The sequence below is a fragment of the Phalacrocorax carbo genome, chromosome 3 (assembly GCF_963921805.1).
Source record: "Phalacrocorax carbo chromosome 3, bPhaCar2.1, whole genome shotgun sequence".
Lineage (NCBI taxonomy): Eukaryota > Metazoa > Chordata > Aves > Suliformes > Phalacrocoracidae > Phalacrocorax > Phalacrocorax carbo.
The window spans coordinates 86472859-86498817 of NC_087515.1; the positions used below are offsets into that span (position 1 = coordinate 86472859).

Below are 25959 nucleotides of genomic sequence, written 5' to 3' on the forward strand. Positions count from 1 at the left end.
AAATTCATGACCTGCAAGCCAAGTCACGCAGGGTGCCTCACACCCACCCAGCTCAAAGCTAGCTTCCTCTGGATTGTCTAGTCTTGTTCACATAGTGTAATATTTAGCCTGAATTTCCTGTGGGTCCTATTTCGTCTACCTCAGAATGGACAGTAAAAAAGGGCATTATTTTCTTCATTTTTCTGGTGTGGAGTTGGGTTATTTTTTGTTTGGAGTTTTTTTGTTTGTTTTGGTTTTTTTTTCTGGCTCAGGGAGCTTTAAATAATGTAAAGGCCTTATTGCACTGGTGATTTTTATAACATAAATAATGACTGTGTTAGGTCTTTCCTAAACATTAACTGCTTGTTAGTGACTGGATTATGTTAACATACTTGATTTTCTGAGCCCATTCATTCCTTTAAAATGAAATGAATTACTCCAGTGGGTATTATTTGTTGTTCCTTGGTTCTAGACTATAGACTACAGGTCTCTGAGGCACAGACTTTCACTTACAGTCAAGCAGTACCTTAGCATGAGATCCTGCTCCACAATAATAATAATTGCTACAAATAGCAGTCAATGCTAGTATCTGGGCTTGTTTATTCTGCTACAGAATTAATGTTATTGGCATTGTGGGACCAACTTGCAATTACAAGCAGAGCCTGTGTGTTTGTTCTTTACAAACAGCCCCAAACCTCACCACAGAGAGCCAACACCACCTTTCCTGATGGAAAGATCCCTCCATCTCTCTCCAACAGGCAAAGACATATATACAAAGCCAAGGCTACGAAGGAATGAACTGAAATAACTCTCTTGAGCTAAGCAGCCCCAGGTTAAGAAACAAGTGTTTTAAGGAATTAGGAATTTGGATATGGAGGAAGAGGTGAGCTCATTTCCATGAAGAAAGCTTGCCCCAGGTAGTCCTGTAAGTCACTGTTGAAGGCTTTCTCAAGGACTAGCCACCTATCTAAGGTTGAACTATACACTGAATAAGTCAGTCTGCCACAGAGCCATGCCTGTAGCCATTGAGGGCTTGCTTGTACAACCCAAAATATATTGCTTCATCTGTCTCATCTGATTTCTTTTCCATAGGAAAAGTGAAATCTGTGTTTCTAGATCATTTGGAGGCCCCATAATAGAAAAGACCATGATTATTGTGTACAATGCCAAGGGCAGATAAATCTATTAAGCAACTCTCGAACTCGTGATTATGTTGTTATGTTTTTTCCATAGCCTTCTTTTATAGCATTGGGGATAATGTTAGACAGTTTTTATTGTTAATTCAATGATAGTACAATCAAATTTTGGAGACAAATTAACATTTCATTTGTTCCAGAAGGACAAATATTTCCTTTAGGGCACTTGGTAGCCTTTTCCTCTTACCATCTTCATTGTCCTAGAAAAATATAAGTTCCCCAGCCACTTAAAGCTGTTTTTCTATGGCTTTTTTTTTTTAACTGTTGTCCATTGTATAAATAATTGGTTATTCACTAGGCCACAGAGAAAAAATGAAAGAAAGTTGAGGACCTGCTAGAAGAGGAGGTACCCCAGCAGGCATTCTTATCACCCAACCTTGGCCTACTTCCATACAGTCTAGTTTTAGGTAATAATTTAAACTTCCTTTACCATCAGCAGAGAAAATTTCACAGCTCAAACTAATCCTTAGATAGCTCTTAAGACTGCTTTTCTGACCTGACATTGATTATAGAAGGATCCTAGAAGATGGTTAAAACAAAATGACTACTGTTTAACTGTCAAAAACTAAGCTGCATAAAACTTGCTTTTAAATTTTACCTTGTGCCTTGATGATATTTTCAATGTTATACACAAAACAGAAAAGTTGTAATGTGGCAGACTGGAGGAAGAGCAATGGGTTACCAATATCGACAGAGTTTGTTTGCTGCATCAACTCAAAAAGATAATACATGAAAACCTTGGCCTCCCAGGTCCCAGAGAGGGCTTTAGCTGTAGGGTTACCAGAAGCAGATATCACCATTTCTGCCATAAAGGGACTTGATTTTCTGAATGGCGCTCACACCAAAAAAATTTCATGTCAGGAATGCTGAACTAAGCTATTATGGTGTGTCTTTTTCTCCTTTTTTTTCATTTTTTTGCTTCAGCAAAAAGTATTTGTTAAACTTAAGCCATGTTCAAATGTTTTCCAATGCCCTAAGGTTTTACTTTTTGTTAGAAAAATGATCCACTAAAATATTTTCACCTAGCTTTGAAAATGCGTGCCAAATAAATCTGAAAGAGGACCAAAAATGTGTTCTGTCTTGGAGACTTTCTACTGTCCAAGTGAAAATGTGGAGATAATATCTAAGATTGTATTTCTTTTTCCCTCCCCTTAGCAAAAAACTATTTCCCCTTAATCTGACGCAAACTGGTAGCATTTTGGTGGTTTGTATTCTTTCTTGTCTTTTGAACCATAGGAGCTTTTAAAACCTTTTGATTTCCTTGTCTCTTGTCCATGACGGACCTTGACCTATTCCCTATGACTTCTTTCTTGGGCAAAATACTTACTGGTGGCATATCTGATAGATGGACTAAAATGCTGGACAGTGCTAATAGAAAACGCAATCTGAACACAAGTCAGTTTAATCATCTTCAGGAGAAGCTGACCATGCTTTGAGCCCTGTTCAGTGACCATTAACCCAGCAATCCCAAATCTGGAATACCGTCTAAACTGTAGGCCTCTGTCCTAATGTTCTCATCATCCTGCCATAATCCATCACAGCTAATTATATTAACTTTCTCAATTTCATGCCATATGCTTCACTATTCCTGTAAGAGAAGTCAAGATTTCCTAAGGACAGTCTCTTATTTAAGGTTGAATGTATTCAAATTACTTTGTTTTATTTTATCATTGTACCTCATTTAGCTTATCCATTTAATGATATAGTCACATTGCCATCAGCAGATAACAAGAAAACTATTTTTTCTGTGGCTTTTTCTTTGTCCTCCTTTTGTAAAACTCAGTTAAACAGTGTTTCCCCTTTCATAGCTGAGAACCCTGCCCAATGACACGGCTGAAGTTAAAACTAGTTGAAAGGGAGTGCGAGCTTTTGTTGGGATCTGGCTGGAAATTGTTGCTTAGTGGAAGGCAAAAGTGTTTCTACTTTTTCCACAAACACTTTACAAGGCAAGGAACTTTAAAGAGGAATGACAGCAAAAACTATTCGAAGATTAATGAGGATCCCTGCAGCCTGGTCTTTTATGGATCACCAGCTTTTCTTTCATTAGCTATATTTACTCAGCAAGTAAATCTACTGCTAAAAAATATGAAAAGCTCTTCCACAAGCCTGCTTAAAGGTAAGAGACCCTAAACAAAAGAATTAACAGCATTCTACAAACAAAGGAAGCCCTGAGGGTGGGGAGGGGGAAAAAACCCCTTAGGGAAACCTTCATTTTGCCTGTCAATTAGTCATTTTGCTATTCACTGCCATGCAGCTCCTGAACTATTTTTTCTCACAAATGGAAAGAAAGCAACACAGGGTGGTTAATCATATTACTGCATTGATCTTTTATTAAGCAATATGCTGGACCTCTTGGACTGTTATTAAAACTAAAATGCATTTATGGCATACAGCATGTATATCTAGCCTTTTGGATCCAAGTGTCTCCTGCCGCTGTCACATACTAATGAGGGGAGTTGAGCCTAGCAAACCTTACATTTATCAGGGGAAACAAAATCGTGTGTATTATACATTTTTAATGACTTGTCTGAGTCCTGATGTTAACTCATAATAAATTACATTTGTAAATTATGACAGCAAACGCAATTTGCAATGATACAATATAGTCCGTGGAAATAGCATTCTATTGACAGAATTTTCTCATGCGCTTTTGCTATATTCTTGATGACATGGTGGTGATTCACACCCTATTAAAAATGATCATTCAAAACAGGTCACTCCTATTTCAGGCCAAAAGCTCTTTCCTGTGCTCTGCTCATCAGCAGCGAGGCTCCCCAACATGAGGAAAGCTCTCTAATCACTGAGGACCAAGACCAGTAGGTAAATTAAGCTTCCACCAAAAGTTTAGCAGAAAGCTAGTCCCTTTCCTACTTCTTTTCTAAGAAACTAAGCAGGGCCAGGGCATGGCTTTAAGCAGGGAGCCGTGATCATCTACACTCTACCCCATCCACATGCGTAATTGCCAGCAGGGGCTCTGAGACAGGGCTGCTCTAGTTCAGGCTATGCTGGGGCACAGTCTGGGTGACAAGGTGGCCAGGACTGTTTGCAGGACTCAGTAAGGGCACCTTTTTATGGATGGAGGAGATGTAAACCGTGTTGTGCCACTTGATTTCAGGAATGAAGAATAGGCCATGGCCTGTTTTATTTATTAGTGTGGATGTAGCTTTAGTTTGCTTTGTGCCATGCCTAGAAATTACATGTATATTTGGTGATGTTGCCTCACTTTTTAAATCACCTTTATACCTACTTAGTCATTCTTTTTGCAATATTTTCCCCAAAATAATGCTCAATATACAATTAGAGTTGGTTAGGGTTTTTTTCTGTAATAAAACCTCTTTATAAAAATTAAGCAGATAAACCGTTTCTACCTAAGGTATTTCTCAGAAAAAAAAAAATCTGTTTTTATTTTTCTCATTCCTCTTTGAAAGAAAATAAAATCCCACTACCATAAAAACACTCCAAATATTTTTTTTTCATTTTTATTTTTGAGTTTTCCTACAGAAAATATGAGAAAACAAAAAATGTTGAATTTTCAGCACAAAGTAAAGCTTCATTTTTATGCACAACCATCAGCCAGGTGCCTTAGGAGACAGAAAATCTTGCAGCATACCAGGTTCCCTACAAATATACCACCATAAGATACAAAAGCCATGTTTGTGTTTAGGTCCCATGGTCTCTACAGAGGACAGGCTATGATACCAGCAGAAAATCAGACAATGTGAGGTAATCAACCCAGAAGAGTTTATATCATAACATTCTCAGTTACATCGCATGGCTGGTGAGACGCATGGAAAGGCTGTGGTGATTTAAACACAGTTTGTTGTTCAAAATGTGCAACAGAAGGCAGAATCAGAAAATCTTCCGTATTTTCTTCAAAGGCATATCAGAGCTTCTCTCCTTCTCTTTTTTTTTTTTTTAAACTACCTTCAGCCTGCACCGTACAGCACCGTATCCTCAGATCTGCACAAGTGTGCATACAGGAGAAGAGTGGCAAGTCAAGCACGGCTTGCTAGTTATGCATCAAAATCAGCTGAAACCAGACATTCTTACCAGTTGATATCATGCTTTCCCATCACCCCAAGCTACCCTATAGGGCTGTTTCCATTTTAGTTATGCTCCTAACTTTAGTCCTATTCATAGGCAAGAAATCCATTAGCATGTGTTCATTAATGCTTTCAGTTTGAGGCAGTGAGCCTGAGAAATAATACAGGCAAAGATTCAAACAAACACAACTCAGCAGCTACTCATACAACTAAGCTGGGGACAACACAGTCAAATGTGGTCAAGTCTGCTGAATCTCCAGGGTCTTCTAATTTTCTCTGTATGTCTACAAGAAAGAAGCAATTTCTCCATCAATATTTTGAGTGCACTTATGTTTCCAGCCCCAAAGACTTACTTCACAGGCACCGAATACTGGGCCAGCCCTGACAACTCACATGATACTGCTACGTAACATACAGCTTCAGTCAGCCTAGGCTAATCAAACAAGAGTATGCAAATGCAGTATATTCAAATGAACTCTGTAGTGAAAGAATGGGCCAAATGACCTTGTTGATAACATTTGCTGGTGAGTCATTAAGCAACTGCAATGCGTAGGAGGAACGTTGTTCAGTAATCCCTCTTAATTTCTGCTGATTAGACTATTAGTTAACAATACTCCACACATATTTAGGTATGTTTTAACTAATGTATCGACTGCTTTTGTTAAAGTTTGGATGGATCAATAATTTTCAAGCCAGAAACGATGTGTGTGAACCTCACCCATGTAATGAAGTTATTTCTATTAGTCCGTATTGCCAGTAAGTGGCTGGCCACCCAAGTCCTGCAGTATTGATTCTAGTCCATGAGAGACACCGTTGAAATAACGGAATAAAGGGAAATAATCCTCTTTTTAGGAATACTTATATGTGTTAAAATATATGTAACTTTTGAAATCATTAAGGATCTGCACAAATAACCATTACATTTTTCACATATCACCTCTTCCGGTCTCAGAAATCATCAGCAATCACAAGTTAGCATACCTTTGCTTATGAATGTTTATGAAAATTTACTGTCTGACCACTCTACTTCTAGTTACCCCCCAAAACACAGAAGAGACCCACTGCATGCTGTAGACAGACCTGTACTCCAATTTTAACTTTTACAAATGTACAGTAAGTTTATTTTCTTAAAATACCACTGTTTAAATTTCTGGAAAAGAAGATAATACTTGCTAAAGAAAATTCTATTAAATATTTATTGGTCTGTTGACTTGACCCACTTCCCCTTATTACAATTTTATTCACTTTCACCCCTTTTCCATTTAGTTTTTATATTCTTAGATGATAACTTCATATTTTAGTTTCTACTGTCTTCAGCATGGCCAATGTCATATAAAGCAATCAAATAGAAAATTAGAAAAAAATATCACAACACAACTCTCTCCACCTGCAGAGAAACTGAAATATTAAGTAACTAACTCCTGAACAAAATAGAAAGTTATTTTTTCTATTTCTTCACAATACCTTAAGCCTTAACTGTCCAAATGAACCAAGTTATCACCAGCCTAGTCTTTAGCTCTCACAAATACTGTTTCCTAAATAAAGTAAAACACAGGCTCATACATTTTGTTCTTCTGAACAGCAAAACCAACATGTTTGTAATTTTCAGCACAACAATAATAATGCCATCAATAATAATGTCACTGTATTTTTAATATCTTCCTTCTGTGAGCAAGTTTTTTTTTTTTTTACTACTTATTCAAAACTAGTTTCTTGGTAATTCAGCTGGAATTTTGGCTCTAGGGTTCCTATTTCTCATCAGCCAGCCAAGCTTGCCAAGCACGAGGAAGTGAGGGGTGTGCTTAGTGGAAGCATGTGCCATATTTTTGTACACAGGAATCACATGGGCCATCCTCTTATTCAGTCACTGAAAGGATTGTTAGGTTCACTTGCAGTAGTCAGTAGGTTCATGTGGTAGGTAGCAGTCAGTGATCTTTAACATGTGCCTATTCCAAGACTACTTCTACGAAAAGAACACAATTTTTCAATGGCAGTGGATGAAGGAGTACCTTATTCTTCTCTTATGAAAGCACACCCAGGAAGCCAGAGGAATACTGTAGCTCTCCTGAAACAGTGCCTTTGCCTGCTAATATGGCAGGAATTTGTTAGATATATGATGTGCAGATATCAACGTATACCTAGGCACTGGTCATTCAAGGCTACCAGCTCTATGGGCACCATGACATTTGTCAACTTGAAGGTCTGACCCTCTGAAGCCGGATTCCCCCATTTGTTACTGGCAAACTTCACCTTGATTACAGATTTCAGTGCAGCCTAAGCCAAACTCTAGCTGTCTTGTCAGTTTGAATGGCCTCAAAGTCTACATCTGTATTAGTAAATAAAACAAGATTGGGGAATGTTGTCAGACACTAGTTAATTGTGCTGTTAGGGCAGAATCTGGCCAGACCAGCTAGCACTTTCCTGAATGATTCCTGCAGTTCCTGATGGGCAGCCTGGATATGGCTATCCTATCTGGTTGTTCAGCCAGCGGAGGAGTGGGATTCAGAATGTCCTCTACCAGAGGACCAGTGCCAGACAACAGTCACAGATGTGACTTACCAAGACAGACTTGGCCAAAGTGCCTAAAAACCACTGCCAGATCCCAGAAAACTGGGATCTCCTCATTGTGTTCTCTGTATGTTGTGGGTGGTCCTGCCTCACAGGCAGGGAACAGTAGCAAAGGACTACTGCATCACCTCTAACATCCCTGAGTAGTGAATATGTACTCATGGGTCTCACAACATAGTTCTGATCCTCCTCAAAATGCCCTTAAGGAATTCTAACTATCCCTGTTAGAGACTTCAGAACTCTAACAGGATATCTACCTTCCTGAGCCATAATACTGAAGAACCACAGCACTTCTGAGCTTTACGCTTGTTGGACTTTCTAGCAAACTTGTCTTGCACCCTGCAGAATGGCTTCAACTTTCAAAAGGAACACAGACTAAAAATGTCAATCAAACCATCAAGAACTGCTAACTTTAGCTCAGATCATCAGTTCTGCAGAAATAGTAGAGACTCTGCTTCAAAGTCCTATACGATCTCAGTGGCAGAACATATTCTGGGCTAGCATAAATTTGGGTGAGTTGGAAAACACACATCAAATCCCCAATAAGTAATCAAATTGGAAGAAGTAACCCAAAGGAGTCAGAAGGCTGAGGGGAGAATTTCAGCAGTCCTGTTACAAGCTGAACTTACACTAAAATGGGTGATCCTTTCAGGGTCAAAAGAAGAAAAAAAAGTGAGTTAGACCCTTTATGCCACTGAAACACAGCTCTCCTGATCTATTAAATCATGCCCTCTCTTAAAGTTATGCAAACAAGTCATCCCAAACTTCTCACTTCTGGTCCCTTTGCAGCCTTCCTACTCAAAAAAGGTAAAATGGATTTTCTTAAAGTTTTGTGAGGAAAATGTGGTCTTATAGTGAACCATGTGAACACCAAATTTCATCCCAGACTTAATTTTTATAGCCCATTTATAAATCTTTGAAATATAGGTTTGTAATGGAAATACTGACAGACCCTTAGCAATAGTGCTGCTATAATAAGATTTGTCATTTATGATTAATTGAGGACAGTCTTAAAATGTCTTTTCTAAAAGCATCTTCTTTCCATCTGCTTTATTCCCCATAGAGCTATATCATAAAAGTAAGTTCCCCAATTTTGTCAAGTGCCGGAGACATTCTGCTTATTTACCCTTAATGATAATCCAAGCTTCTGACATGCAATAATTTCCTGTGTGTCACTTCAATCAAACTGATTTTATTGAAAACCTACAAAAGCAGGGTCTAGGAATGTGCAGTGTTTTTAATAATGTATTTCAAATTGCTATATTGTTTTTAAATCTGTAAAATACAAATGGATTTAAAATAGATGTGTGCCTAATTACATGACTGAACTAAGAATACAAAACAAAAAAGATTGGTTAGCTGAAGACATTTTAAAAAATGTTTCATTTTAAATGTTTCATTTAGTGTATTAATACCACTTTGTGAATGCAGTTCGTTTACTCTAGTGTAATTGAATTTGCTTGTTAATCTGTTTCCAAAGGTGTTTAGAGATACAGCTGTACAAGCAAATGGAATCTTACAAAAATGAATATTGATGAAGATCCAGGTTTCCTTATCCCCAAAGGAATGCTAAAATTTTACCCTAAATCTTTAAAAAGATTTTTTATCTTGCTTTTTGCTTATATTAGCAATGGGGGCTGCTTATTAATCAATGTTTAACAATGTAATTACAGCTGGTTTTAGTCTTACCAGATAACACAGATTAATAAATGACCTGCAACTAGTGAAGTGTGTAGAAAGGGTAATGAATTCCTTCCATCAGCACATTAATTTATTAGTAATAAACAAAGACTATGATGAATTAGAAGAATTTGTAGAGTTTCTGAATATTGCAATGAAATTTCCAGATGAAAGCATTTAATCATGAAGTTTTCATTCATTTATTTCACTTTGCGTCTGTACTGTGCTGGGATTTGCTTTTCTGAGCTGCATTAAGCAGTCCATTGAAAGCTAGGTTTCCCGAGTTTTATATCAGTTTATACTGATTCAGCTCATACCACTACACACCAATTTTACCTGTCACTGAAGGTGGTGTAACTCTGATGTGAACTAATTAAATTCTTTCCATATAGCAAAACAACTTAATGCAGCTGAACAAAGCACTGCCAAATTAGCCCTGCCCCTACAGTGGCTGTAACTGTGTGGAGTTCGTCTGGAGAGTGATCTGCAGTTGCCGGTAGAAAGAAGAAGTGATAGAACTAGCCTTATTAATGTGACCTAACTGTCAGTTAAGTGGGGTTATCACACACACCTTCATGCTAGAGAGACATAACAGTTAAAATCACAAGCAAATGTCACTTTAAAATAATCTTGTTATTTTAGCCTCCTTATGAACTCTTCTGGCTTCCCATCATTTGGATACAGACAGACACCTTTTGAAATCAAAATTACACCTTTCTGAGCATGGGATAATTCCTTACAAATAGCAAAACTGAAGGTGAGAAAAAAAGGTAAATCATGGATAATACACCATACTCAATAGCATCATCAGAAAGTACACTGAACAGTAACAGAAGTGTTAGGTGACTATCACAGTATCCACAGTGATGACCTGGTACATCCCTCTGCACAGCACAGCAGCCTCCCCTTTTTGTGGCTTTACTCGTGCTACTCCCCTTCCTTGAGCTGTCCCTCTCCTCAGTTCAGCAGGGAGGAGGTGGAGGCAAACTGTACTTTTCATCTTCCCTCAGTCCTCTTGTTTCTCCGGCACAGTCTTGAATCAGAGCCAGAACAGTGAGCAAGTGGAGTCATGTAGACCTGCTGTGCCCTTAGGTGAGAGAGGATGCTTCACAGGGACAGGCGGAACTATATCTCAATGAGGATGTGTAGAAGGCGGCAGTTCTAACATCTGCAATCGCACTGTAGGTTACTGTCTCAACTGCGTGGCAGTTTTCTTCAGGATTTTGCCTCTTAGCAATATCAGACTGGTGGGAAGCTAATGGGAAAAGAGGTGGAGAGAAAGCTCTCCATTTCCACAAAAACCTGCAGAATTCTTGTTCCAAAAGAAAAAAAAACAAAACCAAATATTATCCAGATACTTGATATTGTAGATTTTTTTTAATATCTATATAAACACAAATTGAAAGAATTAAACGGTATAACTCATCATAAGGTAAAAGTCTTAACAGGTCCATAAAGGCATTAACTCCAGGGGCTCACATCAGGTAAGGCTCAGGCTCACAGCGCTTAGTAATTGGAAGCATGTGCGAAGGACTACTAGAAGAGTTCAGAATTTGCTATGTTTTGACCAACATCCAGCCCTATTACCTCTGTGCATGTAAATCCTGCACTGACTTCTATGAGAGCTGCATAGATGGAAGAATTGCAGCAGTGACTCTCAAAGTGACACAGTTACAGGAGCATATCTGGTGGGAATCTGAGGGCACGTCTAAAGGGAATTCAAAAGCAGAAATCACTGGGATTGTACAAGCTATGCCTAAAAATACACACAGATTTCAGTAGGTTAGAATATGCTGTGATGAATTATGTAACTGGCGTGAAATCTTGCCAAAAAGCCCCAACTAGCGTAATGTTGTTGCAATTATGCCAATTCACAAGAGATAAGGGACTGGCCCTCTGTACACAATATTGTGTGCATGAAACTGTATTATCACTACATTCCATTTATCTAAGACTATTGAATTTATGAGGAAATTATGTAGGTAGACACATACATATGCATATTTGAGAAATAAATGTACTGAAAAGTCTTCGCCTGAACAGATACAGTACAGTACTTCTTTTGAAAGAAAAGTATCTTTAATCTCCTATTAAATCCGAATTCAGTTGAAGCTCTTGCCAGCTGACAGCAGTTACTCACAGGTACAGTAGAGGCAGTGCAGACTTAAAGCTATGCACTGATTTCAGCTGGAAGGAATGTGACAAACTATGTTATTTGGCTGAGCCTGATTAAGCACCTAAAATCTAGCTTAATTACACTACAGCTGGTTATATGCAAGGCACATTATATGGCAGGACAAAGGGACTGGAATAGCATTAAAGCCCTACAATCACTGTTTCTGTCTGAGAGAGGAAAGCCTTTGCATAGGCATACTAGAAGACAGCCTTCAAAGCACCATCTTGCAAATCATATCAAGGGGCAAAGCTAGGGGCAAGCTGGGGGAAGGAAGGGTGGGTTGGGACAGAGCTGCAGAAGGCAGAGACTGGAACTGGTCCTGCAGCGCACCGGGCAGCCTTAGGAGCGTGCCATAATTTTATAGGCTCCCAGAGCACTTTTGGATACACTGAAGACGTTTTCAGCCTACCAAATCAGAAGGACAAGAAGGTGACTTAATGCTCTCTCAGCCTGTCATTCCCCTTGACTGTAAATTTTAAGAGGCTCACTATGGTTTTGTTGTTTTTTTTTTTTTGTGTAGCAACATTCATGGAGAACTCTGTGCCCATTTTGGGGAAAAACAAACTCCCACTACCCATATGGGATGATTAGGAAGATATATGTTAACACTGAAGAAGGAAAAAGTAGTTTAGAGTTTTTTCCTAGAAATCAGGAAGCTGATTTCTGTTGAAATATCCTTGGCAGATGCCCTGAACTGGAAGACTATCTTTTCTTTTTCTTCTTGACACTGGAAGTTCAATTAAGTAAGTTGATTTCTTACTGTGGGTCTTACTACTGTAATACAGCAATTATACAAAATTGTCTGGTAGTTCGTGTACTAATAAAATATGTGAAAAAAATACAAAAACATATAAACTCACAGACAGAATAAATCTGAATTTTTTGTTTTTAAGTTTCAGTCTGCCAGCTAGACTAATTTGATTCCTTTCATATAATGTTACCTGAATATTTGGTTGTATTTGAAAATGGAAAAAAGAACACAATTAAAAAGCAAAGGGAAATAGAAGAGGTTGTTAATTCATGTATTAACAGTTGCCTTTTATTTTAATGTTTTGGATAGTATTATTAAAAAGGGAAACAATAAAATTTCAAATAAAATAATACAAGATAGTCTGCTGAGTCTCTCTGAAGACGACTGCTAAGACCTAAATAATTACAGAGTGTGAGGTAGACATCTGTCAAGAATTAGTCTGGCTATGAGATGGAAAACAAAGCACATTAACATGAAATCAAATGGTTGATTTTACCATCAAAACAAGAAAATTACAGGATGCTTCAAGGTATGTGCTATGAGTAGCATAGCTAATATATTTTTTACCTATTGTACAAGTCGTAGACAGCGATGTGGCAAAAGTTTATTCAGGTTAGCCAGGATTAAGAAAGGTTATGCAGAGGATTAGAAACCCTACCTCTAAGCAACAGGGCAACGCAATGACAGATGAATTACTGTAGACAGCTGCCATGTTATTCACCAAAAAGGAGAGGAAATAAAAACCAAACAACTATTCAGTCACATTGATGGGCTTTAAATTTATTGCAACCACTTAAGAGAAAGACCTAGACATCACTGGCAACACTACAGCTCAGTGACAACTGCTTATTGTGCCATCATTGCAACTGCTTATTGTGCCATCATTGGGAAAAAAGAAAAAAAACCCAAACAAACAAAACAAACAAAAAAAACTAAAAAAAAACCCCAAAACAAAACCCCTACACCAACACAAAATTTGAAAAAAAATCAGTTATTGTCTTGAAAAAAACTGATGTACAAAAAAGCAGCCCCCACCACATCAGTTAACTCTGCTTACTGCTTACAGTTCAAATCACCTCCTCAAGAAAAACATGCACAAAAGGACAAATAAAGGATTCCTTGAAATGGAGTGTTTTCCATCTGAAGCAGCTTTAAAGATACTTAGTGTTTACCTAAGAGTGTCACTCTCATTCAGCTTGAGTAGCACCTAACTCTCACCTAGATCAATGGAACTGCTTACAAGAGGAAAACATTATCTGAACAGAGGCTTTAGACAGGAGACAGCTAAGAAATTACTTGGTAAATGTAGGTGAAATAATAACAATTAAAAGAAAAGAACCCACTCAGTGGTGACCAGAGTGAAATCATCCGTTTTGTGGCGCACATTGTCCCGGGGACAGAGATAGTTAATTCGGTTGCACGAGGGAAAGGAGGGGTCCAGAGGCAGTGTTGCAATAGTGTGGTTTATTTCTCACTCTGCATCTACTGATCCAGGCAGGTGTTAGCTTGCCCTTTAGGGTCGAATATAGCAAAACCTTTTTTCTTCATTATACAGCCATGTAGCTTAATGTTACAGAGGATTTGCATCATCCCTACATTTGTATTACAAGATTATTACTCTAGATAAACCAGGGTTGACTATATAAAGACCGTTTGTTAGGTACTTCTATTAACCTTTGTCACACTACAGTAAATACTAAAGAAATCACATCCAGAAATTACAGTTGGCAAATTCAAGCCAGAAGTAAATGTGTTCTGAATAAAGTGTTACTTACCCATGAAACTCATTATCACGTGAACTTCCACATTTGAAGGAAATAAAATAAAGTACGTAAGGTCTTGTGACTTAACATATCAGCTAAGCATCAACTGTCTCAGGATAAACCAAACTTCCACAATTTGGTATGTGTATTACTTGTCAAAAATCTGGTTTACCTGCAGTGAATAATGAGAAATCAGTTTTGGGGGGAGGTGTATCTACGGACCAGGATAGAAGTGGCAGTATATGCGCATGGAAACTTGACGGAGTATGAGAATATGTGAAAGATGTCAAAGAGGGAAATCTGCGGAGGGTTATACTCCTGAGGGATGGAATTCTTAAATTATTCTACTTCAAGAACACCTTCTCCCATACATTTTGGCAGCTTTCCTGTCAGTAGTGATGCTCCACATCACAACGCTTCCTGGATCTAGAGGTGAAAGCACTGGAACTCCTGCCATTGCAATCTGTAGTTTATCTTTCAGAACTAAATAAAGGTTATTGCATCTGTTCTTTTATCCTTCCCCCTCCTACTTCCTAACACAGAAGGGAGATTGAGAGGAGAGGTTTTTAATTTTTTTCTTTCCCTTCCGTGCTCTTTCACAGAACCATAAGGAAATTGAGAGATTGAGACTGACTGTAAGAGGAGGTAATATATGGAAACAGGAAATCTACTGGGTCTGATTTTTCACCTCAGCTGGGCTGAAATAAGAGTCTAGGACTGTCACAGATGGAAGCGATCAGATGTCACTTGTACTGAGGAAGAACAGGAAGATACTAACCTCACTGTTGCTAGAGTTTATCTACAATTTACAACTAATTAACTAAAATAAGAATTAACTACCATTATGGTCAGGCTCCTGTGAGAAATTTTTAGCACGACAAAACTGAAACTTTGAATCTTAAAGAGTATTGAAGTCAACAACATATTATGTGCGTGGTTGATTCTTGTTGCACCTGGGCAAAAGGCATTCCTTTAATTCATAGGTGAGCAATGGAAATGATCTCCTTTCAGAAAATCTCCAGATGCTGTTGCAGGATGATGGCACCGGCTTGCCTTGCGCGGGCTTCCCAGGGGAAGGTCCACAGCACAATGAAATACACTAACAGACTCTGAAGAGTGATCAACACAGAGACAGTATATTCTCCAAAGGCTCTTGTTCCTCAGTAAAACAGTTTTCAAATTCAGATTTATCAGTGGAAGCAGTCTTACAGGACCCAGATGCAGCATATTTTTGGACCCCATACAAGTCTTTGCTGCTGTTCCTTGGGAAAGGAAATGGCATTTCATGTTCACATATGTATTTAGCATGAATTTAATTTGTGTTGTTCTATAGAATGCAGGTTCTATCGAACATAGAATATGTATATGTATATAGAATATGCTATATGTATACAGAATGCAGAATCATTTCCATTAAATGGCAAGATGATACACCATCTTATCTCTATTTCCGGACAGTGCTTTTCAAGTGTATTGAAAATTCATAGATTTCAAAACCAGAATCTAAGTATCTGTTTAGCACAGTGTATGACTTCAAGTCCCACAAGAGAAAATTTGTCAGTGAATTGTTATTACCATTCTGATGTATGTAAAAACTTCAAAGTGTGAAGCTTTATAGCACTATTTTTGATTTGTGCTAACTAAAATAGTTTAAAAAAAAAAAGAAACCAAACCGAAATTTCAACTATAGGAAGGACTTCTTATATGAGCATGCTTTTCAAACAAACCAGTCCCAATTCTCTACAATTTCTTCATGAACGAGTAATATTTATTTAATGCATTGCCTTCTTTACTATAATAGACCTACTCTGACTTATAAATCCACCTGAAGATCTGAAATTGACACTGTATGGAAAATTCATCTCTGGTCCAGGTTTGGAATATAAGCGCTATTACATCTGGAAGAATAAATGCAAAGTCTCATATACAGCTTTATCATAACCATATTACTTAAAAGTCAAATGTCATGAACCCACTGCATTTTTATATTAAAAAAATCAACAAAAAAAAGACAAAAAATGTACAAAACTGCATATTTCATAGAAAATCTTGTGCACACATAGAGGATTGCTTAGGGATTGCTTAGATTGTGATCACAAATGACCAAATTCAGGGTTTAAAACAATATTCATGTATTACTTAAGCCTAATTTGTACTTTTACTACTGTAAAACACAATTCAAACATTTTAGGTCAAAACCCGTTTTAAGGATCATTCTTGTGTGGAGATAACCAAGACTCAATATAATTTCATAAACTATGTCCGAGGCTAACCTTCAACACCTTTTTGAAACTATTGCAATTTTGATTCAGCCCTGTACAGAGTAGCCAGGAAAGAATGTCTGAATCCTGCAAAAAGGGAATTTGTGAATACATAATTTTATAACTACTTTCAACCCATGTTCATTTCCTTATGTATGCTTGTTTAGCCTTAGAATTGATCTCATATTTCTTTTATAGCGATTTCAGATTGAGGTATGTGGAGTTAGCCAATTTTAAGAAGAAAATTCTTTAAATATTTCCCCAAAATCTGCTTAGACCTTTGCAATTCAATATAAGAAAGCTCAGCTTGTATCAAGCTAGTATCAGTATAGGGAAGCTAGGTGATATCAAGAAAGCCATTCTGACAATGCGCCAGTTTAAATAAAAAGCAGATTCTGGCCTACAGATTTTGAGTAAGAAAAAAAGGACAAAACAGAAAAAAAAAAACACCCCCAACATTAGTAATTTTGACTACGTTGTTCTGTTCCAGTTAACCATTTACTTTGATGGTGTCTGAATTGTAACACATTGAGTTGAATGAAGTTCCCAGTTGCTTTTTTTTTTTTACTTCCTTTTTCCCTTTTTACTTCTTCTCTCAGAGACTTTGGTACCAAATCTGAAGGTTGTGGTCCATTTACCTTTAGCATTTTTGTTCAGTTGTAATATTTCTCTTTTCTGCTTTTGTTCGCAGAAGATCCAATGCTCAGCTGGGTGAGATGCTACACAGGCTGTGCATCCTACAGAATACAATGAAGTATTAGAAAACACTGCAAAGAAGCAGAGCAAAAAGGAAAATACCAGATTAACTAAAAAAGATTTCAAATTCTGAATGAATTTCACAAAGAATTAATGTGTAAGAAGCACAATTAAAAAAAAAAAAACAAAACAAAACAGAAACCACTGTAATATACCCTCTTAATGTATATGGATTATTTTGATGTAACTGTAAACACATCCACAACTGTTTCAAGGAAGCAGTACATATATCATATTTAGCTCAATTTATGATTATCAGGAAGACAAGGCATTTAAAATGAGTTATCAGGAAGAGAAATATACACCCTGAAATCTCTTATTTTATTTCTTTATACTCTCAGTCATGTGCCCATATATCCTTTGTGTGATTAATAAATTTGCATAATTGTAAGTATCTTTGTATGTGTACAGACCCTAGACACATATTACACACACACAATATTAGACTGTACAATATAGTACAATATAGCCTGTATAAATGCAGGTGATGAGGGAAATAAGTGTCTGGCCTAATACTATATGCAGGACATGGATATATCTCATTAGCATTTGAGCCTTTCTCCTATCAGTTTGTTCATTTAGTAAGTTCCTGCGTTTTTATGAACATAGTCATTCAAAGTCTCAATACAAATAACTTATTTTTTAAACACAATCTGTAGGATAACAATGGTCTTTCTGGGTTAATGATGTTGTAGTGAAAATCCTGCACTTTATGCCAGGAAATTGTAGAGGACTGACTATGTTAAGGTCTTCCTACATCTGCTTTAATCACTCTTACAACATATGCCACATGAAAACTAACTTCACCTATGAAAACTTGCAAGGAAGTTACAAAATACCTGCATGTAAGCATTTAAAACAAAAGTATTTTTAAAAGAAGATGAGCAAACTCACTGTTTGGTACAGCTCCTCTTTCTGAGTATGCACGTATGAGGATGGGAATGACAGATGAGAGAGGACGAGAGAATCAAGAGCGCACACTTTGCCTACACTCATCACAGCATCCAGAGTATCAAGAGCATTCTGAATGAAACGCAAAAAGTGCCACATTCTAAGCCATGAGCAATAATTATTCAGCAAATGAAAGGAATACAGCGCATTTTTGAGGCTACCTCCACACCATTCTCAGAAGTAACGAGGAGACCACAGGGAAAGTGCTCAAAGCCCGGAGTATGGTGGCTGTTTATCCGGCCATGCTGAGCGTATTACCATTACTATTATTGCTATTATTATTACTACTACTAATAATAATAATTTTGAAATCTAATTTTGCTTTATTTACCTAAAGATCCTATAGACACCCCTCACCCCCAATTTAAATTTCCATTTATGGCATAACATTTTTCGGTATCCGCGTCCCCATTTGCGCGAGGATTGTTTCAGACTCTCGCATAATCTTGCCACGGAATTGCAATTAAACCCCCTGCGCTTCGCTGCCTTCGCCTGCTTCCAAGACAATAATCACTCATTCCGTTTACATCGCGTTTCCACTCTCCGAAAGGACACGGCGACGCACTTTGAAGCGAGCCGTACAGAGCCAGCTCCGCGCCGCACACCGCAGCCCCGGGAAGGTGAGCGGGGCAGAGTTTGGGGCAGGGGCCGGGCAGGGGGCGCGGAGCGGGGAGCGGAGCGGGGCCGCCGCCTCCCGCCGCGGGGGCTGCCCGGTCCCTGCCCCGGCTCCGGCCCCGGTCCGGCCGGGGATGGGAGCGCTGCCGCCGAGGCCGCCGCCGCCGGAGGCACCGTGCCGGCCGCCCCGCACCGCCCCCGCCGCCCCGCACCCCCGCTCAGGGCACGGTAAGTTCGCGCGTCGCTCTGCTGTTTCCCTCCTTGAAGGAGCAAGGCTGGGTTGTGGGAAGGGAAGGCGGAGGGGTGGGGGCATAATGGACCCCCGGGAAAAGCACTCCCGGGGGAGCGCTGACAAAAGAGATTTGGCAAGTTCCTCTCTCCCTCGGGTCTTTCCTTTTATTTCTTTTCTCTCTTCCCCCCCACCCCTTCCTATTTAAATTGTCTCATTGTTTAGTGGATTACCCTCGCTTCAGGTTACACCCGACGGGGTGCGGGGAGGGGAGCAACCGCCCCAAAGTAAGATCTATATTGTCATTAGCCTTCTTCGTGTTTGGGGCAAATGGGAGAGGCAGGACGGAAAACCCAAATAAAACAAAGGGAAGGGAGCCCAAGTGATGTCCGCCCCGAGGAACTTGACTTTTGGCAGGGCAGTGTCTCGGGGCACCGTCCCGCAGCTCCTACTCAAGTTCCCCTTTCGGTGGCGGCAGCCCAGGTGCACCCTCGGCCCAGCTACGGTGCGGGGGGCAGCGCCGGGACCCGCCGCCGCGGCGGATCGGGCTGGGGCTGGGGCCGGGCCGCTCCTCGCTCCCTGTCCCGGCAGCCGCGGCGCAGGCAGGGCGAGCACACGGAGCCCAGGGGGTGGGGGGGGCTGGCCGGCCGGCCCGCTCTCCCGCAGGAGCGGCCGGCCGGCGGCCTCCAGGCGTGCGGGGCAGCCCCCGGATGCCGGCCGGACCCCGCGCCCCACTCCCGACCCGGCCCCTCCGTCCCGCCGCGCACAGCTCGCGGCTCCGCGGCACCAGCGGGCAACCCGACACAGCCGCGCGCTCATTGGGCGGCACCGCCGACCCCACCCCCCCGGCCGCGACGACTCAGGCGCCGGCTCGGCCCGCCGGGCGGCGAGGATCGCTGTTGGTTGGCCAACGGTGGCTATCAGTCAGGTTGAGGGACGGGCCGTCCTGCCGCTGCGGTCCCGCCCCCTCCCCCTAATTGATATTATCGGAGCGCGGCGCGGGCGGCCGGGCTGCAGTCGGGGCTGGCGGGCGGCCGGCCCGGTGCGGGAGCCGGTCAGCGGCGCGGAGGAGGCGGAGGGGGAGAAGGAGGAGGAGAAAAAGAAGAAGAAGGAGAAGGAGGAGGAGGAGGAGAAAGAGGAGAAAAGCAGCTAGGAGGGAGGGAGCGCCGAGCCAGAGACTAGCAGAGCAAATTCTCCACCGTTCTCTAGCACCCACCAAGCGGCGGCAGCGGCAGTATCTAGAAATATATAGCTAGAAATATAAAATCACCCCATTCCTACACCATGGTTTTCCAAAGTAGGCTCCCTTCTTGGATTATTTTGTGCTCCGTCTGGCTGTTCCGGTTTGCACACACGGGGGAGGCACAGGCTGCAAAAGAAGGTAAGGTGATTCGGAAAACAAAAGTTTGGGCTTATTTATTGCTTTTGTACACGAAGTCTGTGTGGTGGCTTAGTGGAGGACCTGCCTGCCACTGCCAGCTGCTTGTCACCCCCCCCCAAAAAAAAACCAAAACCAAAAGGGACATTTTTTTAGTTGAGGTGGGAGGGAGGAAAAAACAAGGCATTCACTGGGGGTGTGCGAGTGTATGTGTGAGAGACCGGGACAACTGCTTTTGCTCTTAGGAATGAGCTTTGCAAGGCATTTGCACGTGATGAAGAGGCATGGGGCCGGGGAGACAGCCCCCGGCCCGGGGATCCGTGCAGGGGAGCCCCACTCTCCTGTGGCTTCCTTAATCCTCCCGACGAGGTGCGGGGAGGGCGGCTTACCTCGCTGCTCCCCGGGCGGGGGCTGCAGGGGCTGGGGGCCGGGTTTCACGGCTCGGGACGTTTCGGGGGAGGCACGGCACGGCGTGGGGTCCTGAGGCTGCGGGGCAGCTCCGCGCCACTGCCCACCGGGGGGACCTGCAGCGATCCGGCCCCGCGGGGCCGTGCACAGACCGTGGGAAGCAGCATCGGGGTGCAGTTTTGCGCCTCCCGGCCATGTAGGCTGGGCGCGCATTTAGAGGGTACATACAGCCTGGCGTCGTGTCTCTGCAACGTGTGTGCTCTCCCCCGGGTAGAGGGAGAGGTTTCGGGATGGATGCTTTACACCATCTGCGTATCATAACGGGGCTTCCCGATCCCCATCAATCCAACGCCGGTATCTGTGTACGGCGAACCCCGGACATTTGTTTCCCCCGCGCACAGAGAGAAAACAGGCAGTTTTATAAAGGTGTATAAAATCAATTCACAAAGTCCATCTGGGAATCTTTTTCCTCACGCTGAGAAAATCCGAAATTATTTAAAGGTGCGCCCTGCTCGCGTTTGACAGCCAGAGGCGAAGGTCCGTCTCCATCTTCGAGGGTGGGGGACGACAGAGAAGGGGGAGTCAGGGGCTTTTTCGGTGTTTCCGCATATATAAGCGTTTGGGGTTTTTCCCCCCTCAGCTGGATACGTCAATATTTTTCATCAAACCATTGGCATGCAGTAAAATACCATTTGGAGCCTGTAACTGGAGCTTAAAAAAACCCTCTCAATTAAAATGTCCTCTGTCCTTAATAGAAGGCGGCGATGGCGAGGTTAGGGAGGGGAAAGAGGAGAGAGCCTGTCCTTAAGCAGCATTTCGAAAGTTTATTTGGAGGGGCTGTGAAGCAGAGATCCCCACTCGGGGAGTACTAATGCGTGGCCGTGGCGCGGGGGGCGGAGAAGGGCCAGGGAGGCAGGCAGGGAGGCAGGCAGGGAGGCAGGCAGGGAGGCAGGCAGGGAGGCAGGCAGGGAGGCAGGCAGGGAGGCAGGCAGGGAGGCAGGCAGGGAGGGTGCGGGCTGCCCGCCCCGCTCTGCCCGGCAGATCGCGCCGCGATCGAGGCTGCGCCGGTGCCTCCCGGCGATAGTCTGCCTCGCGTTAGTGTGTGTAATACGCGTATGGATGTGTATGTATATGCATCTATACATATTAGTGTGTGTGTATATAACGTGTGTATGTTTAGAGCAAACCTAGCAAAGGAGGGTCAGGAGGGGGCGAGCGGCAGACAGGGATTGGTAGCGGCTACCTGCTGCAAGCTCAGAAAACTCCCGGGGAAGAAAGAGCGGGGTGGTGGTGGGGGGGAGAGAGCAAAAAGGACTAACTTTGCAGCTTCACCCTCGGCCTCGCCGGAGGGCCGGTGGCGGCAGCAGCCCCGCGTGGCTTCCCCACCGCTCCCCGCTGGGTACGAGGAGGGATGAGGGGTGAGAGGCTGAAAAGTTTTCCGAGTTTCCTTTCGGTAGCTAAATAAAAGCCGCGGTGAGACGCTGGAGGGGCGCGGGGCAGGGTCCGCCTGGCTCTCCGCGTTAGCTGCGGAGCCCTCTGCCAGCGCCGCGGCCGGGACCCTCGGGGCGAGCGCAGAGGCGGGGGCGCTGCGGACCGCTCCCCTCGCGGGGGGAGGTGCCACCCCTGCGCCCCGTGGCTGCGAGACCTCGGGGCTCCGTTCCGGGGCTGCCGTCCCGGCCGCTCCCTCCCCAGAGCGGCGGCTGCCGGGCTGGGGTGGGGGAGTGTGCGCCTGTGTGGCGGGGGCGACCGCGGTGCCGGCGCTCCGCTGCCGCTCGGCCGCCAAGCCCCGCTCCTCAGCGCCGGGGCGCGGCCGCCTGCGCGCAGCTCCGCGCAGCGCCCGCGGAGGGTGGGTGGGTGGGCGGCTGCGGCTCCCCGCGGCGTGCTCGGCGCCCGGGGGGGTGCCTGTCCCCCGCCCCGCTGCCGGCGGGGTGCGCGGAGCACGGCGCCCCCCGCCCGCCCCGCTGCCCGCCGCCGCGCAGCGAGCCCGGGCGGCCGCGGGGCTCCCCGGCATCAGCCGCCGGCCGGGCAAGCCCTTCCCCAGCAACTTTCGGTGCCACACGGAAACGCCACGTCTTCTTCGCAAGGGGTGTTTGCAGAGCAGGGTTTTATGTTTGTTTTGTTGGTTTGTTTGTTGTCTTTTCTTTCTGGGATGCGCCCACCCGTTGCTACGTGATGGAGAATTGCTGCCAAATAAAAAGTATAATGAATTCCAGCCACGGGACGTTGTGCTGGTGCTGAAATAGTTAAAGTTTTCGTGGAACCTTTTTTTTTTCCAGGACCATTATAAATGCTCTTGTTTAACAACCCACCACGTACACCACCTGTTTTTCTATAGAAAGTGTTACAAAGTAAAGCCCCTTGAATCCAAGCTTAATGAAATAAGCAGATAATCTTTCAAGAGAGAGACTATCAAACTTCCTTAATAAGTAGCTCCACTTTATTACTGAAATATAGGCCTGGAAGCTACCGGTTTGTGTTCAGCTAACGTTCCAGATATTACTGTATGAACCTTTAAATAACTTTTTTAGTCATCTCATCTTTCCAGTAATTAACTGAAGTTTTGCGTTAAATTCCACTAGGAGAAAGGGCCGAAGCCAGAATTATAACCATTTCAAAAGAACTGACAAAAGTTGATTCAACTTACAGCCTTAAATCATGCACTGAAATATAGGTACTTAAATGCTGTGTATAAAGTTATAAGTAGCTTTATAGCTAAAAATGTGCTGAATAGATTGAAATTAGGAATGTTACTTTTTATTTAATCAGATTGAAGTATGAAGCTCAATGTGCAGCTTTGAAGAATCTTCAAAGTGTACCAAACCTAGATTTATGGTTGATCACTTTACAGCTTTGGCTGTTTGAAAGAACGTATTACAGTAATCATTTCACTCTTCTTTTTTTTTTTTTTTTTTTGGGGATAGCACAGATTAACGTATGTACCGTTTGAAAGTCTTACAGAAACTTACAATAATGTGCTAAGAAAGAATCTTATAGCTGCAACTGAAATATAAGAAGTATATAGAAATGTATGTTTGGACGTAACAGAGCATCAGTAATATAACCTCTAATATGTACTGTAAAATATGAAAAAGTTGGTTTATTAGGCTGTGATTAACCACTTCTGGAGACGGGGTTAAAATTAGCTGAAAATAATTGTGGTGCTACTAGAACTGATGCCTTTTTGCATAGGAGTGTCACAGGGGTATAATGACATGAAGATTTTAGTAAGCCATTACCATAAAGTAGATTAGTCTAATTTTGTGTATGTAGTATTTTGTGTATGCAAAGTGTGAGGTAATTGCAGAGTCTTTTATTTCCTGTATTCCTGGTTATTATTTGTTTATAGAATTACTGCTTTGTCACCTAAGGGACATATTTTTTTTTCTTGCAAACTCCAAAAGAGACCATTGCTTCTGCAGTGCAACTCCGGTAAGATATAGACTAGTCCTGTCTAAATCAGTTTGGAAAAATGTTGAACTGTTGGTGTGTATTTGTTTGTTTTAAGCTCATTGTAATAACCAGCATATGGGAAATGTCCTTCTTATGACAAAGAGGATGAAGGGAGCATGCATTTCACAACTGCTTAGTAACACTTTAGACCACTAAAAAAAAAAGAAAAATTTTGATTAAAGCAATGAATCTATTAACATTAATGTATATCTGCTTATATGTAGATGGTACATAATAATTTATTCATCTATTTACATGTAAATGCATAGTTGTGGTCGCAGATTTTTTTTAATAATGTGAAGAAAAACTATTAATTTATACAAAAATTGTATTCTTTTTATCACTTTTTTTATTCAGACTTTTTTTTTCATTTTATATTGCCACTTATATTTGACAAACAGTGGAAATCCTTTTTTCTTTTTTTTTTAAATCTTTTAGTAATATTGCTGGACTCTAAAGCACAACAGACAGAGTTGGAATGGATTTCCTCTCCTCCCAATGGGGTAAGTACTCCAGGCAAAAATAAAGTTTCTAAAGATGAGCAGTTATTTTCCTAAAGCAATTGAAAGGCTTGCTTTAAACTAGCTCCCCCTCATATTTCTGTCAGTAATTGTACAAAGTGTTTACGGCTTTTTCATTTACAGTGAGGTTACAGCGTACAAACGTGCAAGCTAATTAAGAGTCTCTTTAGAAACTCACCTAAATGTTCTCGGTAGCTTTATGTTTTGTAGTGTAATCCTTTGTGCGGTAACAGAAAGCTCCGTGTATTTATAACATGGTATTTTAAGTCATTTTTTCTTTCTTCCTTTAGAAACAGCAGATTTACTTCTGTGTAGAAACTTTCTAAAAATATGTTTTTCATTTTCTGTATAATGGGTGATCATAAACTTGTTTACGATGTTTTCTTTGTAATTGAATAGCACAGATTGAAGTGCTCTGAAATAAAAACATTTATACTGCAGATGTGTTTGAAATGACATTCCAAACTTGAAACATCCCCAAGTCTTGAGGAGCTTGATATCTGGAACTAGGCACGAATTATGTGGATAAGACCACCTCCAGCTTGCTTACAAATTAATCTCATGGTACTCCGTGAAATGTACCATTGTGAAGTACATCATTATAAAAAATGAGAAGTTTAGAAACATCAATGTTGTTGTCTTATTTATTATATAGGTAAAGTTGAGAAATGTGGCTTTCAGTCTCAATTAAAAGTGGTATAAAAACGCTTCTTCCTCAAGCCTTGAGGAAGAACATTTTCAGAAAGGTATAATGGGTATATTGTCCTGCATTAGCTCAGTCTGACAAATCATATATTACATGGACAGTTCTTGCTCATGGAAGCAGTCTTGCTGAATCCATTGCGACTCCTTGCATGAACAAGGACTTGGGGGATCAGGCCCTTAATCTTCAGCGCATTAAGAAATCTGGAGCCAGAAGAGCATGAAGTGTGAGTGGGGATATAAAAGTGTAACAAATCCTTTAAATAAGAAGAATGAAAATCTTAAAGTGTCTTTCTTTAAAAGCAAGATCGTAAAACCAATACAAGCATAAACTGGAAGTGAATCTAAGGACTTCAGGAAGAATGTAATGTGAGCTCAACGCATATGATGGCTGATAACCTTGGCATTAGCGTTTTGCATTGGTTGAAGCTTTTACCAGAGGTGTTTGAAAGATTAGCTTGGTGGTAATTATATTAGGCTAACCTGTAGATAAAGAAAGGCATGTCAACACATGTTACACGTCAGCATACTT

General features: G+C 41.7%; 1 protein-coding gene across 6 annotated transcripts in view; it reads left to right on the forward strand.

Annotated features, from left to right (window-relative positions):
• Nucleotides 1–19983: 19983 nt before the first annotated feature.
• Nucleotides 19984–25959, forward strand: part of EPHA7 (EPH receptor A7) — a 173891-nt gene continuing 167915 nt past the window's right edge. For 5 of the 6 annotated variants that reach the window (XM_064447611.1, XM_064447614.1, XM_064447608.1 and 2 more), the window contains exons 1-2: nucleotides 19984–20349; nucleotides 24643–24707. In XM_064447611.1, coding sequence (XP_064303681.1) covers nucleotides 20253–20349; nucleotides 24643–24707 — 162 coding nt within the window. In that variant the 5' untranslated portion in view covers nucleotides 19984–20252. Of the gene's footprint in view, nucleotides 20350–24092; nucleotides 24184–24642; nucleotides 24708–25959 lie in introns of those variants that run through there. The other variant, XM_064447612.1, reaches the window with a different exon arrangement.